At 37.6% G+C, this 17,731-nt stretch overlaps 1 protein-coding gene across 1 annotated transcript; it reads right to left on the bottom strand.

Moving 5' to 3' along the window:
* Positions 1–312: 312 nt before the first annotated feature.
* Positions 313–15,718, bottom strand: SiaT (beta-galactoside-a-2,6-sialyltransferase). Its single transcript, XM_074087352.1, has 5 exons — positions 14,889–15,718; positions 1,867–1,964; positions 994–1,139; positions 780–910; positions 313–582 (listed from the first exon to the last, which is right to left on the bottom strand). Exons 1-5 carry the CDS (start codon positions 15,613–15,615, stop codon positions 335–337), a joined length of 1,350 nt encoding a protein of 449 aa, XP_073943453.1. The 5' UTR covers positions 15,616–15,718; the 3' UTR covers positions 313–334.
* Between the last annotated feature and the right edge of the window lie 2,013 nt (positions 15,719–17,731).

Genomic DNA, 17,731 nt, shown 5'->3' on the forward strand with positions numbered 1-17,731 from the left:
TACGGTTTTACGGTGTAAATATGATTTTAATCTTAACTTTGTTTTCACGCCCGTAATAACAGACTTAGAAAGCCACAATTAAAAACTCTATGTAACAGTGGCGCCATCTAGAAAGACAAAAAACGATAGCCCTCATTGTCGTCATAGACTTCGTAATGATTATTGAGATAAAAATAAAAATCTGAAGAATTTTTGTATTAGCATCTAAACTACCTAATTTTGATCTGAAGGTCGATAAATAAGGTAAAGTGGTAAAAGCTGCATTTGGACCAGAAACCAGAGGTTAGTCGTCATTTCATGTTTCGACGTTATATTCCAAGTCACATCCATGCTGTCAAGCTGGACAATTGAGTGTGGCAACGCCGGGAATGTTAATGAAGCCGCGCTGGAAGACTTCAAAGTCGGAATTGTCGCGTAGCTGGCTAGCGAGAAGCTTTTCCAGCGCCAGTGGGTGCCAAGAGCCAAGAGTGCAGTCGCGGTCGCGATGGTCCGAGTAGTAGTGGCAGCGGTTGGAAGCTCGAGCCGACGGCACGTATTCCAACACCCGGACCATTGAGCAGCGCTGAGTTGCGAACCAGATACCTGAGAAAAAAGTTGCATGTCAGCCTGAGTCGTAGTAGCAGAAAATTTCAATTCCTGGCATATTCAACATTTATAATCGAATTGAGTATCAAGAGTGCATATCTCTCACATATTTATTTCACGTATCACAAAATAATTAAAACCTAAATTAACGTATTTTATAGATGGCTCTTGTATACTTAATTAGTTTATTTTACCTATAAAACCTGAAGAAGGCGGGTTCTTTCTTATACGATACGGAGATGATTCCTGTAGCACAGTCCATATATCCCAGAGTACTTGAGGCATCAAAAGGTGAACATCTGCGTCCGGTTTTAGTTCAAGAAATCTGTAATCGACCATATTTTTTACAATCCGTGGTAATACTGAATCATATTAAGTATCTATAAGTATTTAATCAATGTTACCTACTCTTTGTACACATCAAATAGAGGAAAATCGGGGTGTCTGTACCAGTCTTCTAAAGACGAAGAATAATTAGATGGATCCCATATTATAATTGAAACATTGTCGTAGAGAGGATCATGGAGAAACCGAAACTTCGGTTTAGTCACCACCTGTAGACATAATTACGATTACAATGAAAAGTAGCTCTATTTTACTACTTTACTCTTGTAGAGGCGCTGTACAATTCTCCATACAAATAATTTACGCCGTCGCTATCGAGCACGGTCACTGTAAACTCATGGTAGTGGTACTGTCCCAAATACTGTCTTTTTGTCATTTTATGACGAAGACGTATTTACTATATATTTATATCAATTGAACTGTTAAATGATGGCAAAATATCGTAATTGACAAATTTATCAAAAAAAAATCCAATTGCAGAAAAAGCTTTAAATAAACACTAAAAAAGTCTAGTTGTTTTGACCTTTGTTACGTACTAAATACGAGTAATATATTGAATAACTTTAAAATATTTTCATGTATGGATATAAAACAGGTAGGTACTCAATAAATCCTAAATTTAATGGTAATAAAGAGTTCAGCAGCAGTCGGAAACTAACTATTACTGGAAATTTTTGAGACAGCCACCACTTTTAGCCGACTTTAAAAAAGGAGGAGTTTCAGCTCGCAAAGTCCACCATTCTGATTTTGTTTAATTTTTATGTATCTAATGACGGATCATTTAACAAAATCGTTAGAGCCGTTGAGTAATTACGATAGGACATAGGACACACATACATACATCCTTTTTAGCATCGCCGCATTCGGGTAAAAATAGAAGTAAGTATACCGCTTGTACCTATTTATGTGCTTATACGATATTAGTAATAATAGTACTTGTGAATTGAGCACGCGAAAGGTGGTTTTCGATCCGACGTCTTCGGTAAAGTTCGTGGTCGGAGCATTGTTGAATCTTAGCACCATGTCGTGTGAATCTGAAAAAGCATAAGGTCACAAGAAGCTATTTAAATCCACAACGGTCTAACTTACGCAGCATCATCTCTACAGTGCTCTGTAACAACTGTAGGCACTGTTCATTTAACAATTGAAAATCGTAACAATTGTCCATTAGATTACCTGGCCCGGTCAGTTACCTGCCCTCAGCCTACCGCAAGCTGTTCATATCCAAGAACTGCAACCACATCGAAAGTCCCGATCACGACGATCGTGACAAATGGAAATATTTATTGTTGTGGCCAATTCGTACAAGGCCCAAGCAGACTGTTTAAAACCATGCCCGCTGCTACCTTTAAAAAATTACGAAACAAAAATAGAGAGTAAGTAGACCTTTAAAAAAATTACATAGAATTCGAGATTCGTCCGAGACGAACCTTGAACACTTTTAGTTTTATGCTCCAGTTCTGATTAGATATCTAAAAAATGTTGTGGGTTAGGTATGTTTTTATGATAAAACTCAATTTGTTTGATCTATGATGATATGATGTTAGTCATGATGAAAACCACATAGCAACAGGGTACGATCGGCATCGCACACCCCGATTACGCAAAATCGTAAATTGTGCTAATTTTTTTGTGGGCAAGTCCTTAGGAACTTGGTTTTTAACGCGTATAATTTTGTTATCTAACATAAGCTAAAGCGGAACAAACTGAATTATGCTTTGCGGTAAACCATAATTGCCAACGATATTGAATAAACCTTATTCTAAATAGTTGTATGCTACTACTGGCACTCCCACAGTAACTCGCTCTCATTTATCATATTAGTGTACCTATATAGATAAGTTTGTGTCATTCACTCATTAGTGGAGCCAGTCACGTGCTCATCGCCTCGAAAGCAAAGAAAATGCCGAGACAATCCAGCACAATTTAATGGAAAATAAAACTGTTCAATTATGTATGTGGTGCGTGGAAGCTTCACTTGTTCTATTGTTTGTCGGCAATTTACAGCGTGTTGCAATTGCAACACGATTGTGTTGTTATCATAATATTAAACCTGTTTTGTCACTGATCAACTTATTTATGGCGACGGAGACAAATGCAGTTTCCGTTTTAAAAACAGGAAAATTATATGCTGGAAAATCTAGATTCCGTGTTAAGCTCAGTTTAGTACTGTTATTTATTAGAACTGTCAAACTTAAACCAAGTTTAAAGACACATTGTTGTCCTATTCTTGTATTTTGTTTATGTAAATGACCTAACTTATATGGTGAGCCGAAAATCAGATAAATCAACAAATCTTTACAAGGTTAGTAGGAAAAACATCGACTTCATTGAACCCATGTCCATGATGTCTGCATGATTTGCTGCTAATAATTCGTTACTCAATCCTAGGGAAATTAATGTTTTAAATATTCGTTGATAAATTTATCCCATTAATAGCTTTAAATCAAATTAAATGGTTAATGAATTAATTTTGAAAAAACAACAGTAAAACCTTTTTGTTTTTCCTTTTTGTACAATAAAGAGTATAAACAAACAAACAAACAACAGTATTTTCAGTAATAACAACCGACTCTAAACTATAGTGGGAATCTCACTTCACAACTACCAAAGTGAGTCTGCTGCAGATGTGGATTCAATTTTAATTTTACAAAAAGATAGCAATTAGAGTGATTTGTAACTTAGGTTCACGTGAATCTATGAAATAGTTTTTTAAAGAAATAGGTATGCCCCCCTGCCATCGTTTTATGTATTTGAAATAGTTGTGTATGTAAGAAAAAATATATGTGATTTTGCCATTAACGTCGACAAGAAACATAGGAAAGCTTAAAACTCTAACTTACAGACTGGCTAAAACCAAAATATGTATACGATTTTTAGCAAAGTTCCAAAATTATATTTTATTGCCAGACAAACAAAATTCAAAATTAAAACATTAAAAATTGTTTATTGCATGTCATTCAAGAGTATCTTGCCGGATTCTTGTCAACAGAGGTTTTTGTGAACAGCTAGGTAGTAGATTTTTTACATTCATAAACATAAGTACATGATAGCCTCAATTGAATAAAGATATTGTAAATACTTTTAATTCGAGATTGTGCATTTTTCAATGATTTTGTACAAAAATTCGGTCAAGTGCGAATGTACCTAGCTAAATTTTCTGACGGTTGTAAAATTTAAGATAAACCTTTCGGATACATTTCAAACGTAATTATAGTGACATTGTGTGTAAACTACTATCCCAGTAGTTGCCATCTTTAATTTTATTACATACTTAGCAATAGAGGTGTCCACTAATTAGAACATTTAATCTTAAATTTTTGGTCCCGATCTAATGACGCCAACGGGTCACCCAGTCTAGTTATGTGCGTAAGTGACATTTTTCAACCAGGGTACGAGGAAATGAGTCTGCTAGTGTATCGTTTTAATCCGATATTAAGTATTTACAACACAATTTGCCGTTCTACTTTCTCACAGTTATCTAAACTAGCCGCCATAAATGTCAACTGTAACATCGTGTATTGCTGATCACACGGTAAATCGCAGGCGGTAAGCCTCGGCGCAGCACAATAGTGCCAGCTCGCTTGGTATGAATAATGCACAGCCCTTACACACGCTTGGGTTGATGACTCCAGCTCACAATACACGGGAGGATCACTCTATGAGCGTTGCAACCGCTGTTTACCCGTAATGATATGTAAGTATACTGACCAGAACAACGTGTAGAGATAAAAATGTTAAATGCCTTTATGAGAGACTATGCTAGTTGTTCAAATAGAAGGTTAGTGGGAAAACAATTGATTTGTGTACTCACAATAAATAATAGGTACTATGAACTGAAAAGGACATTCCCCCACTTCCGCTCATTTCGTAACATACAACTTTCTTAAAAAAAATAATATCAATTTGTTATGCTACGCTATACTTTGTAATAATGCTATAAATGATTTCAATTTCTATTATTTCTAAAAGTTCAGCACACAACAAAGCGAAAAGGTGACGAGAAGTAGATGGCTACAAATAACTCGTATCAGCCCTCGTGACCCATTCTACGAGATCGCACTTGTACTTAATTGTTTCTCTATAGGTGGAATGATTGTCATGTGGACGGTAAAACGACATCGCGTTCACCCACTAATAAGAACGTTAAGCAGGAAGGCCCAAAAAAGGGTAAACCATGACCACTACAAGTGCCTTATTTTTGAGTTAGGTACCAGAGTTTTTAACGTAACAGCATTCTATAGATGTTATGTTTGAATTTTTGTAGGTACGGTTCAAATTTGAGTCGCATTAAAACTCATGAATTACCTTCTAACTTAAATATAGCGGCTCTAAAACAAATCTCATTTTAAACCACCTATGAATAAGACATTTACCTCCGCTATCACGTAAAAAATAGTAAATATTTATATGCAACATGCGTCATCTAATTAGTTAATGCGTAGTATATTTATATATTAGTTATCATTAATTTTCAACAAGCTGTTGTAAGCCGTTGACTTGCCGTTGACTCCGTCTGTGAAGAAATTGTTAATCCCTACCCGTGGAACTGTGTAATTTTCAGGTATAAAAAGTATTCTATGTTCTACTCAGGGTCTCAAACTATCTCCATACCAAATTTCATCTCAATAGGTTTAGTTTTTTGAGCGTGAAGAGGTAACAGACAGACAGAGTTATTTTCGCATATATAATACATATTAGTTTGCCTGTGGATATCGTGGTTTCTAGTTAAATAATTTCGAAATTTTCTAACAAACTTTAAAATGGTTTTAAGGGTAGGGATTCAAACAAAAGAAATTAGGTATGAAGTCAGTTTGTAGCTCTACACCCTTTAGCTTTTAATAGTTCACAGTATTGTTTAAAGTTGTCATCATTTTTTTCTAAAAAGGACAAAGACATGTTTTGCGGTTATTGTATGACTAATACTACGCTCCGTTTATTTTGTTTGCTTAGTGAATCATCTTAACTTTTACCTTTGGCCAGCCGGCGTGCTCGTGCTCAAGCCCACATATATAAAAATTAAGTAGGCAGACTTCCTTAGAAACAACATTTTTCTTTGGCTTGTATTTGAATACCTATCTATACTGACACAACTAGGTAAGCAAGATTGACAAAGGTGCAACTTGGTATTTGCATACAAAGCCTTTGACTTGATGGTAAAAAGTTATATCCTCAGTTATCTTCTGAATATCTCTGGCAATATTAGTTGGATTTTCCCTAGCGAACGCACAGCTTTTACAGAAGAGTGGCGCCTGCGCTTCGTAAGCTCGACGCTACGGTATTTGTTTACAAACTTGAGTGTACATAATCAACTTGCATATCAGCATAATAATGTCGAGTTGCCACACATTTCAGGGCGAGCGCAAGGCTCAAATCAAACCTGTGCATTTTAACGGGAAAGCGACAATTTAGCGTTTAACATGTTTGAAATACTCTCATTTAACTTATTTCTCACTAAATTAAGTTGAAGACAAGTATACCTACGTACTTACTTAGGTAATTCTCGTACCGTATTCCGTAATTTAAATTCTGCAAAGACTTCTCTGATACGGCGCAAAGGATGTTAATTACTCTAAAATATCAAGCCGAACCGAAGATTTATAAATAGAACTTCACTTTTAGTCATTAAATGCGTTTCTGTTTATAAGTGTAAATTCTCCGCAAAAAACTCATTTCCTTTATTGTAACAAATGAAATTGTGGCTTTGGGTTATAACACTGAGTAATCAGTGAAATCCCATGAACAATAATAATTCGAGTAATTCGTTTACGAATTGGGCCGTTCGGCGAAGCGAAGAGGGCCGGCTGTGCATGTCAATGCGTTTTACAAAGCACACGCAGAGATCCGATGCGATAACTGCACAATGGTCGGTCGATCACCCGTCACTCCTGCCACCTCGCGGTACTGTCCCGCAAGGTCTAGGTAGGTATGTAGATTAAGACACTAAACAAAACACCGTCGAAGAATCCTTTTCTTAATCAAATCAAGGCTTATGCCCTGTGATGAGCAAAATAACGGCTAGATACACCTCAGGGTAGAGTTCACGCTTGACTGCGAAAACAAACTGTATGAGCATGAAGCTACCGCAAACCACAATCTTGAAGCCGCCCATGTACAGTCAGTGCCCTAACATAAGTATCCACTTTTCTATACAACTACTTAGTATGAAAAAGTGGATAAGTACATAAGTTAGGGAACCGACCGTACCTACATTTTAACAATTATCAACTTTATATCGTGAGTTTTTTCACTTTACCATGAACTCACACGTGTTGACGACATATTCAACGATGGTCTGAGTTTCCGTCGTACATAACACGGTATAAGTTAAAGCTAGAAACCCAATGACAGCGGAGGCGGAGCGGTGCGGCGCCTCCGCTATCAGTGGGTTTCATTCAAGCTTAATAGAAGGGAAGGCGGGTATAGTTACCGTAAGGTCGAGGTACTTTGGCCCTAAAGGGTAAATTTAGCCCTTGAGATTAACTCGGTCCTAGTTTAATTACTGCTTTGAGAATATGGCTCTGTGCCATGTGTTAGATGTTAATTGATCGATCATTTTTGTATGTCTTTATTTTACGTTTTATTTCAAGTTTTTATGTGGTTTTCATATGGGTCAAAGTAACCCTCCAATTGGTCAAAATACCCGCACTTACGGTACTTAAGGGTAATGGGACCTATATTGGATTGTGAAGATTAGGTGCAAAAACAAAAAAAAGTTTATGTTAACTATGCCCTTTTTGTGCGAGGAGAGCGTGTGCAAATTTTCAAAAATGAAAAATATAGTCACATGGACTCAAGCGCATCAAACATTCATAAAGTATACGTCCTGCGTCTATCTAATAACCGAGAGGTATTAATCTGACGGGTTGGGGGGTGGGGGTGGCCGTAAAAAGGGGTAGAAAAAAAAGCTATTCGAGCGTATCAGATATTCAGAGGGAATGTTAAGAGAACCTGAACCTGAAACATTTCCTAGTCAAATGACTAACGACTTAAGACGCAACAAAAGTCAAAACCGATTTTTTTAAATGATCAAAAACGTGATCTTGAAATACTCGAGCGCGTCAGATTTTTATACAGCTGGCTACTACGAAACTCGTAACTCGAAGTTCGTGTCGTGCTGTCCTCTGACACTTTACACTATTTAGTACGAGAGCGAGAGGGACCGCACAACACGAACTTCGTTAGTACGTTCTTAGTAGCTCTGCAGATGGTTCAGCGAGGTTGAGCTAAATTAAAATCTGACAATTATATGAAGGGAATTCGTTGATCTGACCAGTTGAAATTAGTTGTTGTTTCTTTTGCAACCAATTAGGCTGGTAATAAAGATATATATAAATGTATAGAAATTACAAAATCAAAAACATTGAAGCGGTCTATCATATCCCTAAACATAGTGATATCGAACTTCGATGGTTTGCTCCTCTTGTGATGTACGTGGTTAATAGCAAGCTGCATAGCAGACTGATTGTCACAATACAGCACTATTTACAACAACGCAACATTAAAAGCTCCTTCAAGAGTGCTTGGAAGGAACACCGCTTCCCTACTAGCCTCACTTAGGCTAATATACTCCGCCTCGGTGGACGACAACGGAATGCACGACTGTTTATAATACCCCAAGATATCGAGTTTCCACCGTACTTGAATACAAACCCAGTGTACGACTTTCATCTACATCTGAAGCCCAGTCTGCATCCGAATATCCCTCTAGGATAGGATTTACATTGGATTTCTTTAAAAACTAAAGCTTGCTTAGTTCCTTTAAGATACCTCACAATTCGTTTGGCTTGCATCCAATGATTCTGCTTATAACAACTGTAAACTGACTTAGGTATGACACGGCAAACGAAATGTCAGGTCGCGTAGTTACGCACAAATACATAAACTACTAACAACTCTTGGTACGGAAATTTCGATACAGTGTTATTCGTAGCATAAAACTCTCAATAGAACTAATGTTAGTTATCATGGGAGACTTTACAGACTTACAGTCAGTCATGCCGAAACGATCTAACAACTTGTCAATACGATTTTCTTGACTAAGTCTGATGGAAGTTGCATCACGTTCTACTGATACCTAACATGTTTTTAACCGTCCTAAGTCTTCAATTAAAATGCCGTAACCAAGAAGATTTTAGCGACTCTGCCAAGCGATTATCGTTATAAAAGACGAAGAAAGAATCATCACATACAGAGCGATATAACAATCGACTCACCTGACTTCCTGATGAAGACACAGTCCTCTTGTTACACTGTATGTACCAAAGAAAGTAGGACATCTTTTACCTTTTCATACCAGAACGCGACGCTTGCTTCAACCCGTACACAGCCTTTCGTAATCTATAAACTCTTATTTTCGCTCCAGGACACATGAAACCTTCCGGCTGCTGCATGTAAATCTCCTCGCGCAGCTCTCCATTTAGGAACGCCGTTTGTACATCTAATGATCATTTTTAGATCTAATTGTACAGCTAGAGCCAATAATAGTCTATATAGAGCAGTGACGAACGACCGGTGAAAAAGTTTCGTTAAAATCTTCACCAAACTTTTGGGTAAAGCCTTTCGCGACCAATCTCGCCTTGTAACGTGTAATGTTTCCGTCAGAGTCTCGCTTCAATGTAAAAATCCACTTGTTTTTCACTACATTTTTGTCAACAGGTTATCCGTAAGCTCCCAAGCTGCATGTAGATAAAAGAGTCTATTTCCTTCCTGCATGGCTTTTCTGCCATAGCTCTTTATCTTCACAACTCAATGTTCCTTGACAGTACGTGGCTCTATCGGGCTCTTTTACATTAGTAACATTAGTTACGTTACAAGTTGGTTTCGGTATACGAGGACGTAGGTTGTATCGGTGACTAGAAGACTCTTGTACATCCTGAGGTTCTTCAAGACGATCTTCACTAGGCACGTATTCATGTTCGCACTCCGCCTCAACAGGATAATTTGGTGATTCTATAGAAGTCGGTTCTAGCTCCGCCTCCACAGGATAATCCAATGACTCGATCGAAACTCGTTCCGGCTCCGCCTCGACTGGCGTAATTTTACATCCTCCTCTTCACCACCTCCTGTAAGAAAAATAGGTTCAAACATTTGTTTTTGTATCCTATTAGAGCGCCTACCTGGAAACACAGATTCATTGAAAACCACGTCACGTGATACAATGATCTTATTGTCATCAGGATTGAACAAACGATATCCCTTTACGTTTCACAGTAACCTAAGAAGATTAGTTTCTTACTTTTGGGATCTAACTCTTTCTTTTGCAGTCATTTATATGTGCAAATGCCTCACAACAAAGACACGCAAATTCTTAAGATTAACCTTATTACCACTCCAAACCTCTTCGGGTATTTTACCCGACAGTCTCGAACTTGGCGACCGTTAATAAGAAATGCTGCAGTATTAGCAGCTTCTGCCCACATTTGTCATCTAAATTGGCATTAAACAGTAGACAACGGACTTTATCCAGCAATAGCGGTTGAAACGCTCTGCAGATCCATTCTGCTGAGGACTATATGGTACTGTCAGCTGATGAACGATCCCCTTCCCTTTAGGAAGTTCATCAACTCGGTATTAACGTATTCATACCATTATCTGATCTTAAACTTTAACTTTCGCATTGCACTGATTCTCAACAAGTTTAATAAAATCAATGTGTACTTACACACATCACTCTTCTTCGCAATGGGAAGACAAACACTTTCCTGGAGTAGTCGTTAGGAATGTGAGGATGTAACGCTTTTCCTCCAAGAGAAGTCGTCGGCATCGGCCCGATGACATCAGTGTGAATGAGGTCCAGCCGTGCTTTAGCGACCTGCTTGTTAGGATCAGTCACAAAGGGAGTGCGCGATTGCTTACCCTTAAGACACACCTCACAAACTTCCTTCTGAGTAGTAACCTGAAAATCAATACCATTAGCAACTTCCTAAGTGACGCCAAGCTATCAAAATTTAGTGACCTAATCGTTGATGCCATAACATCATGTCCTTAGAAGTAGCTGAAGTAGTCAGATTGGCTCTACCAACAGTAAGAAGTATGTAAACTCTCCCAATCTTCCTAGCAGTTAATACTACCTTACCAGATTTTATTATGTTACATGTTGTATTAGTAAATGAAAGCTTAAAGTCTTTTTCTGTTAAACTAGATACAGATATCAAATTTACAGTAAGATCAGGTATAAACAAAACGTCTTTCAAGTTATGTTCCACAATTCACCATTAAACTTAGATGTAAAATGTACGTCACCTTTGCCGCTTACGACTAGTTTTTGCCATTAGCCACACAACCTCCTTCGTCGACGAGTCTCGAAGAGATTCGAACCAGTCACGACATCCTGACATATGATTCGTAGCTCCGGAATCTATAATCCAAGAAGTATCATCACCTTTAGCCGTGCTGAGAGCGGTCAAACCAGATTAGTCTTCGACCCATCATCTGGTTGAGTACAGTCTTTCTTGACGTGACCCTTTGATCGACACTTCCAACACCAAAGTTTCTTCTCGTATTCGACGAGGTATTAGCATGTTTAGACGTACTTGGTAATTTTACCGTTACCATGGAACTAGTCTTGTTGTAACCACGATTCCGCGTAAACAAGCAGTCATCACCACCAGCAGCCGTCCCTTTCCATCGCTTATCTTGAAGCAGTTTAGTTTTGACTTTATCTGTCGTTAAATCAATGCTTGAGTGCTCCAGAGCCATAATCATGGGTTCATACTCTTGAGGCAACCCTTGAAGCATTATAGCAGCAAGAATTCATCATCTAGAGGTTTATCCATACTACTAAGTTGATCAGCCAACGACAAGATCTCATTTACATAATCCATGGAATCAAACTGTTCTAACTTTATCGAACATAAAGCTCGTAGACATGTCAACCTTCTATGCAAACCAGTATCGTCATACGCCTTTTTTAAAGCATCCCACACATCTTTCGCCGTCTTGGCTTGAATAATATGAGAAACATGACTTGTCAACACTTAAACAGATCCTAGCTCGAGCCTTCTCCTCTCGAAGTTTAGCTCGGCTTTTTCGGTTTCGGTTGTTCCGGTAACAAATTGCCACAAGTTTTCAAAAATGAGTACATTTTGCATTTGAAATGCCCAATCTCGATAATTAATGGTACCTTTTAGCTTTTCCATAGTAACCGTCGATTTGAATGCTCACCCATATTTCGCCAAATAAACAATATTCACACACTATATTACGTGAATAAGCTTATACACCTTAGCAAGCCCATAACCTATTAGAAGGTCAGAAACTACGAATAATATATGTAATAAGTTTATTAAAAGCAAATTCCAAAACATGACAAAGCTCCGAGAAAACCTCATAGGAGACAGTGACAGGGCTGTTCATTATACAAAATATACGACAGCCATAGACTGTACTGATGGCCAGCGTTAGGTACGTTCAATAACGCCACCAAAAAGCAAGACGATTTTTTAAATGACTACAAAAACGTGATCTTGAAATACTCGAGCGCGTCAGATTTATACAGCTGGGCTACTACGAAACTCGTAACTCGAAGTTCGTGTCTGCGTCCCTCTGGACACTTAACTATTTAGTACGAGAGCGCAAGGGACCACACAACACGACTTCGAATTACGATTTTCTAGTAGCTCTGCAGATGGTTTCAGCGGGTTGAGCTAAATTAAAATCTGACAATTATATGAAGGGAATTCGTTGATCTGACCAGTGAAAAAAATGTAGGTTGTTTCTTTTTTATTATTATTACTGAATGTATAAAGATATATATAAATGTAATAGAAATTTCTTAATACAAAAATATTTTAAAGAAAAAAATCTAAAAGAAAGTTTCTTCGTGTTCATCGTCACTGGATTCATTTTGATTTGGTCAATTTTCTCGTCATCTCGTGATTCTGTTGATTGTAAATTTTGACATATTTGTAAGTTGTCCGACAAATATTGAATATGTACCCATTTATGGTTAGTGAATGTTTCTTGATTGAAAATAATATTGTTTGTCCTTGTGAGCGTGCCGCGCAGCACTGCCTAGGCGCGGTGAGCTTTTACCACGTCAATACCCATCATTTCGTCGCCAGTGTAAATTTATAACTCGTATTGAAAATCGTTTATTAAATCTCTGGCAGATGACACAAACATCAAAACGTAACCGAGGAAACAAAAGCATAAAGTAATAGATAATATGAAATATAAAAGGATATATATCAAGAACGAACACGTTATTATGATCAGCTGAAATGGCATCATGGCATCAGACGGTACTAGTGTGGGGACCATGCGAGAGAGTAAGATATAAAAAAAATTGGAAGGAATGAGAGGCGCAGAGTGGGAAATACACAGTTCTCAATAGCTGTACGCTCCAGGCTTTATTGATAGTTTTAGCTCAATTGAATAGAGAAAATCGTCAGATTTAATGTCTTCCGTAATAAACAAGGATTTCCTTTAAAATAAAAATAAAATCGCGCTTGAATATTTCGAGAAGTTATTTTATTATAACTTTGTGACTTTCGCATTTTTTATGTCACGCTTAAATAGTCAGATTATTGAAATGTACACTTCTTCATATAATTAACTTACCTTTTCTTAATCTGACGCGGTCGAGTTTTTCAAAGGGTTGTTTTTTTACTAATCTGATCGGCTACCTACCCTCAACGCACGCCCTATATTAAGTGTTCATATATAGTGGTGGGCACATCACACACAGGATGCAAGGATTTCCCTATATGGTTTCTGACGCGCTTGAGTAGGAAAACGCACAATCCCCTATTGGGCTCCCCTACTTAATTCGAACATACTTTAGCTCGAAGCCGCAGAAGCTAACCATATTGCAAGTTCCGTACGGCCCATTGATTTTTAATGATCCAATATTACGATGCTATAATGTGTTTTCATCAGTCACAGGCACAGGAGAGAGAGACGATTGGACGCGACCGTAGCTGGTATAAAAATAGGAAATCCTTTTTCTAGCAGTGGGCAATTAATACTGGCTAACGCGTTCTATTATTTAATTTTTTGTATGTTATCATGTGTTCTGTCTTACACGATATGTATAAGATGAAGTTAGTGCTAATTTTGGGTTAACGCCCTGACACGAAATGAGTTAACTATACCTAGTAAAAAATAGTACCCGAAAATACATTGAGGACGATAACTGTACCTGCTGTACATAAAGAGAGCCTAACGAAGTAGTTACACATATTTAACACGTACATAAGCAAGTACAGTTAGTAGCAACCAAGTTTAGAATATACTTAGTGATTCATTCGGTAATGTGTTAGTAAATAATTAATTAATCAAAATTTCTGTAGTGTCTATTAAACTTCTACGGCTGACTGCCTCTTAGTAAGTAGATAGTCAAAAAATTATCCACGTGAAGGAATAGCCACAAAATAAAAAGTCGTAACTAGGTAGGTACCTACTTATTTTCCAGAGAAAATATTGTGGTCATTCTTGTAAATATTTGCAAATATTGTGAATATAATGCAGAAACAAGAAAACGTACCAGACCCTTACAGTGTCTTCACTCATACGCTCTCACTTTCCTTAATCATTATTTGTTGTAGTTACTACATACAAAAAAATATATAGGTAATAAAAAAGAAGCTGTCTGACTGACATACCAACGCACAGCCCAAAGGCGTATATATGTATGATATGATAGATTTCGACGGATACTTTAGCATACACAGAGATTGTTTCTTTACACTCCATCCTAAAATAGGTACCTACCTACTTAGTCTGTTACAAACCGTTACGGTATTTGCGCCAGCGCCGGTACGCCTACAAAATATTTTCATTTCCGAGTTTTAAGATTTATATCGACGGTTGAAAGGAGAAATTGACTAGCGACATTTTTGTGAAAATTTTGAAACAGTTCAAACGACAAAGAAAAAATCTGATTTATCAATCGTCCCGGGCAAAAAGTATTTCATATCTTTAGCAAAATTCTGCAAATAGGTAGGTACACTTACCAATAAAACTTCCGAGTCGTGAACCCAGCAGGGCGCCGGAGCTGGAGACGACAGCGCAGGTGTTGAAGGCGCGCTCGGGCTGCAGCGGCGCCGGCGGCACCGAGAATCCCAACCTCGCGAACGGCTGGTCTTGCCTCGTCACCGTGCGCACCCGCACCCTTCCGAGGGCGCACAGAACCTCCCCCCGCGGACGCCGCTTCCCATACTCCCCATCAAAATGCACGTTGTAAATATTCTGCGACGCCAACCCAGACTTAAATACTCTACTCTCACTCATCAGTACCCTATGAAACTCCTTCTCGACCAACTCTCTAAAAGAAGATGTAATTCCAACGCATTGTATAGACGTCGAATCGTTGCAAGAGTATCTGCCGCTATCAAACTCTAAAACCGGCGAGTGAATATTTGGGAATCTCGGACTGCCGTGGCTTTTCTTGATCACTTTGTTATCCGCGATGCCGGTGTTGTTAGCTTTATTCGCAACTTTGTTTTTCCGATAATGTCCTACAGCTGACCGGCGGACTTTTGCAAGCAATAACGACTGTTGATGTTTATCTGACGATCGCGTGACCCCGTCAAAAGACATCAGTTGAGACTCAATAGATTGTTGCAAGTCTTCTTTCGGCATGGAAATCCAATATTTAGACCACACAAGATACATATAGCCGCACATGCCGAAGAAAATGATATTTATGAACGACCATACCGCTATAGTCATGAGCCGCATGTTAAGCTTTCCGTTTCCCGTCAACAGTGTAATAAAAATATAGAAAACAACATGTCTTAAAAGTTCAGAGCAAATTAGTGTTTGCAGAAAGCGTGACAGCGACGTAAAGGAACACCAGGAACAAAGATGGGTGGCGGTGCAAAGGGGAGGGGACTTTGGCGGCAGGCGCCTGCGCGGCGCGTACCGGGTCATTCACATCGGCAGCCTGCAACCCGCAATCCCCGCCCTCGCCTACCCTACTCACCCCATTCATAAAATACAAACCCTTCAAATAAAATTTGGATTTGATTTGGATGAAAATTAAAAGTTAGTTCCAAAAAGGTTTTATTTCAGAATAAGACCTGTATACATATGAGATTCAAAAATAACAACCAGCTATTATACTTATAATTAATGCTCACTTCACTTATCGTATCGCACATAAACTTAAATTTAAGGCAAAATATCGTTTAACTAAGGTAAGTAATATAACTAATAATACTTGTATAGATCGGTACTAATTTCATTAATATTTTTCGGGTTGTGAATGTCAAAACATCTACTCGAGAAGTAGACGGGAAAACACACTAGCACTGAATGTTTTACTATTTATTATTATGTAAGGTATGTATGCAGTTAATTCAATATTAAATATATAACGCTGATTAGATTTAAATCATTCATGGACCCTATGTTAACAAAAAAAATATATATCACCAAACACTATGTATTTTATTTCTTATTATAACTTCGGTTGATAAGCAAAAGTCACTAAGTACCAAATAGGTACCTACTTGTTTTCAACAAAGCTCGTATCTCAGTATGAAATATTAACTTGATACGATTTTTTTAAGAGCAGTGACAGAATTTTTTGTGAGTTTTGCTTGTCATCTGGCGATAACATTAGTAAATTAACTAGAATTATATGATAATTAAGTAACAATACAATTGCAATTACAAAAAAACAGTGAAAATAAACTATTTACTACAAAATACAAAGTTAGATCCAAATTTTAATATTGACACGCCTACATATTTATAAACAGGTTAAGTTTCAGTCTGACTCATACACAAAGCGAATCCATACAATCGTAGGTACAATATCTTTGTTATCCTATCCTCCAGTGAGTGAGTGAATGAGTTTGTTTGTTACTTCTTCACGCTGAAACGGCTGGATTGATTTGGATGAAATTTGGCAGAAAGTTAGTTTTTAACCTGGATTAAAACATAGAATACTTTTTATTCCGATATTCCCACGGGATAGGGATAAAATCTCGAACTAATAACCGCTGGGCTTAGAGTCATGAAATTTGGTACGTAGATAGCTGAACATCTGGAATAAAACATAGTCTACTTTTTATTCCGATATTCCCACAGGATAGGGATAAAATCTCGAAACAACAACCGCTGGGCTTAGAGTCATGAAATTTGACCATGATTGTTTTTAATGTAACGTCAATGAAATTAATAATTTAATTTACGGGAATTCCCATGGGAATTTTAAAAAATCCCGGAATTTCAATTCAGCTGCTGGACCTAATGATTTACGTGTGCGAAGCCGCGGGTAAACACTAGTACTTAATACACACTATATTTGTATGCAATTTGTTTTACCGTGGAACGCTCACTTTTAAAAAAAGACAGTTTTCGAAAAATTCAATGTTGCTATTTGCAAAAATTTTTGGCCCAACCTGTATTCAGTTATAGCCTGAATATGACTGGCGTAAAATATTTGAACCTAAAGAACTATGTTATACGAAATAAACTTAAGCTATCTTAATTAAATTCAAAGCACAATAAAGTGAAGAAACGTAATATGCATGTAACGTAACATAACACCAAAGACTCGGATCGTTTAGTGATGGGACCTAATGGATCTTGAGTTATATCGGTACTTAGTAATTCGTAAGTAACGAATATTCTAAGATTGGTTTTTTGGAATCTTTTTGTATTTTTTATTTCAATTCCAAATGTTTACTTTTACGGTCATCCCGTAAAACCGAAATTGAAAATACAAACTGAAATATAGATGCACAGAAAAAACAGAAAAATAAGACCATCACTGGGAATCGAACCCAGGTCCTCGGTAATCTTAATTTGATTGCTTAGAAACGATATCTCTTGTCCGGGTGAGCGG

Source organism: Choristoneura fumiferana, chromosome Z (genome assembly GCF_025370935.1).
Source record: "Choristoneura fumiferana chromosome Z, NRCan_CFum_1, whole genome shotgun sequence".
In the NCBI taxonomy this organism is placed as follows: Eukaryota; Metazoa; Arthropoda; class Insecta; order Lepidoptera; family Tortricidae; genus Choristoneura; species Choristoneura fumiferana.

Coding starts and splice junctions, on each gene's coding strand:
- SiaT (XM_074087352.1), bottom strand. CDS start 15,615: ATGCGGCTCATGACTATAGCGGTATGGTCGTTCATAAATATCATTTTC. Junction 1,965..14,888: donor ACGACTCGGAAGTTTTATTG/GTAAGTGTACCT, acceptor ATGCTTTTTCAG/ATTCACACGACATGGTGCTA. Junction 911..993: donor CTATTTGATGTGTACAAAGA/GTAGGTAACATT, acceptor GGTCGATTACAG/ATTTCTTGAACTAAAACCGG.